General features: G+C 43.2%; 1 protein-coding gene across 1 annotated transcript in view; it reads left to right on the top strand.

Annotated features, from left to right (window-relative positions):
- The window catches only part of LOC109952805 (chitin synthase 6-like), an 8,955-nt gene that overhangs the window by 196 nt on the left and 5,913 nt on the right, over positions 1-2,846 (top strand). The window contains exons 2-9 of the mRNA XM_020588061.1: positions 8-168; positions 259-374; positions 537-705; positions 892-1,074; positions 1,171-1,449; positions 1,541-1,721; positions 1,806-1,837; positions 1,937-2,001. Coding sequence (XP_020443717.1) covers positions 8-168; positions 259-374; positions 537-705; positions 892-1,074; positions 1,171-1,449; positions 1,541-1,721; positions 1,806-1,837; positions 1,937-2,001 — 1,186 coding nt within the window. The remainder of the gene's footprint in view (positions 1-7; positions 169-258; positions 375-536; positions 706-891; positions 1,075-1,170; positions 1,450-1,540; positions 1,722-1,805; positions 1,838-1,936; positions 2,002-2,846) is intronic.

Raw genomic sequence — 2,846 nt, 5'->3', positions numbered from 1 at the left:
CTGTCAGTCACTGGCTGCAGAAGACAGCGGAGCACGTGTTCGGCAGTGTGCTGTGCAGCCCTGGCTGCTTCAGTCTGTTTAGAGCAGAGGCGCTGATGGACGACAACGTGATGAAGAAGTACGCCACCAAGTCCACAGAGGCGAGCCACTACATCCAGTATGACCAAGGTGGAGCTTCCTGTCTGTCTTTCAGTTTTGGTGATGGCCGTCACAATGAGTTCCTCCTTTCTCCTCTCACATATATTTATTTACATTTAGGTGAGGACCGCTGGCTGTGTACTTTGATGCTGAAGCAGGGATGGAGAGTGGAGTACAATGCAGCTTCTGATGCCTACACCAACGCACCTGAGGAATTCAAAGAGCTCTACAACCAGGTGAGTCATACAGTGAATCTGATCATTTCCTCAAATATTATGATCCATATATTTACCTGCAGTGTTCAAAATCTGCACATCAGCATCAGATCTCATTGGGTATAAGCTTTCATTTATCCAAAAATTACAGCAGTCATACTAAGATGTATTTGCCATCTTTAGCGCCGGCGATGGGGGCCGTCCACACTGGGCAATGTGGCGGATCTACTGGGCTCCACCAGCATTGTTTCCAAGAGGAACCCATCCATTTCCAAACTTTTCATGTTCTACCAGCTCTTTGCAATGGTCTCAGGCATTCTGGGACCTGCCACCATCTGCCTTTTGGTAGCAGGTTGGTGGGGGTTTTTTTGTGTTTGAGGACATAATCTGTGCATATGTGAACTTGTGTACAATTTTGAGATCATCTAATGTCCACTGAACACATGGACATACTGTGTAATGTAAATATGATACTGAAGTCAGTTGAAGAAAATGTAAACTTCAACGTGCTGTGTTCCCCTTCTATCATGACCTCCAGGTAGTTTAGTCCTCATTTTTCCTGAGCTGAATCCTGGCAGTGCTTTGGTCATATCTGTGATACCTCCGGCCATTTACCTGGGCCTTTGCTTCAAGCTCAAGGCAGACACTCAGATCACTGTTGCAGCAGTCCTGAGCATCATCTATGCGTTCCTCATGTTGGTGGTGATGATGAGCATCATTGGTAAGTTATGTTGAACTTGAGCCATGTGTAGCTGTTTTATTTATTTGGTAAGAGGTGCAGAAAGGTGCAACAAATTCTTGATCCAATTGTCTTCAGGTGCAATGGTGAAGGAAAAAACCATCCTAACACCCAGCAGTATGTTTATCGTCATCATGGCCCTCATTTACATCGTCACTGCAATACTACATCCTCAGGAGTTTCCTATATTGTTCTATGGCTTTCTCTACATCATCTGCATCCCCAGCGCCTACCTCCTGCTCACCATCTACTCCATGGTCAACATGAACAACGTGTCCTGGGGCACAAGGGAGACAAAACCTGCTCCTGGGGCTGCCAAACCTGCAGCTACCTCCCCACAAACACCAGCACAGAAAGGTAGATAGCAGACTTGATTGTCAGTCCACTCACACCAGACCAGTGTTACTGTTTGTGCTGACTAGTCTCAAATAAATTCTTACCCTTACAGCCAAAGTCTCCTTCCATCGGCTTTTCACATGGGTCAAATGTTGTAAAATATCGAGTCGAAGGTCTGAAGAAGGAGAGCTCGGAGATAACCAGGAGAACCTGAGGCCAGAGCCTGAATGGCCTGAGCCTCAGCCCCAGAACAGTATCGTAGAAGACATAGGAATTGCAGAGGTGGAAGAGAGGTATGTTCTGAAGGTGGTGAAATGCAAACTGTCAGTCACTGAAAGTGTGAGATGATTCCAGCTATGTTTCTGTTTGGATTTCAGTCAAGTGGACCCTATTCCAGAAACTCCCAAATGTATGTCCCCACAATTTGACAAAAATTACCAGAATGTTTTGCAAAAAATGCTAGCATACTTACAAATGTGATGCTATCTAATGTTGTTTATTTTTCCAGGTTGGATCACAATACTACAGGAATTATCCAGTGATGTGAAACTGCAGGAGCACTCACTTGACCAGGTGCATATGTGTCCTTATATTATTTTTATTGATTGCCAGATCTTTTAAACCACATTTAATCATCTCTGCCCTGATTTGTAATTGCTACAGTTCATAAAAAAACCAATGTTGACCATCTTCAGTTTCATCATACTCAATTGGAAAAAATGTCCACACTCTGAAAAACCAATAAAGAGGCTCTTGAAATGCTAAAAATGTTAATTTATTAGACATGTCAAAAGTGATACAGAGGAAAAAATGTGAAAATTTTGATCAAAAGACCATCACCAGCATTCTGCAGAGCCTGTAATTCTTCACACATTTAAGCCGTCTTTACACTGCCACCAGAAACCTTCCAGCTACTGGCCCAGGGTGCCCTCCTTCTGAACACATTAGTGTTTCCATTGTACAGTATGAGCATTGCTCTTGCAGAATATGTTATTGTCAAATCTTTTGCACAGCCGGATTAGACGTCAGCAGTAAACATGCAACAGAGCAAATATGGATTTGAGGCGGGGCTCTTTCTTTGGCTGAGACACTTCCTGTAATTCTTCTCTCTGCCAGTGTAGTCAGGTAGACGGCCAGGTTGGGCGTGGAGTAGAACGCTTTGGGACTTGCTTCTGGGCACGGCCATATAGTCAAAGTCAAAGTCAAAGTGTTTATTTGTCATATGCACATTTACGAAACGTGTTTCCCTGTACAGGGAAATTCTTACTTTGCCGTCCACATGAATGCCACAAAAATACAAATGAAATATAAAGTAGATAAATAAGTAACACAAAATCTAAAGGCACTTTAAGCAGCAACGGCAGCAATATAATAAAAATATATAAGAATATAATAAGAGAATGTATGATGCATCGAAG

The sequence above is a fragment of the Monopterus albus genome, unplaced genomic scaffold, assembly GCF_001952655.1.
Source record: "Monopterus albus unplaced genomic scaffold, M_albus_1.0 scaffold500.1, whole genome shotgun sequence".
Classification (NCBI taxonomy): Eukaryota; Metazoa; Chordata; class Actinopteri; order Synbranchiformes; family Synbranchidae; genus Monopterus; species Monopterus albus.
Note: the sequence above shows the minus strand (reverse complement) of the source record. Positions and strands in the feature narration are given on the sequence as shown.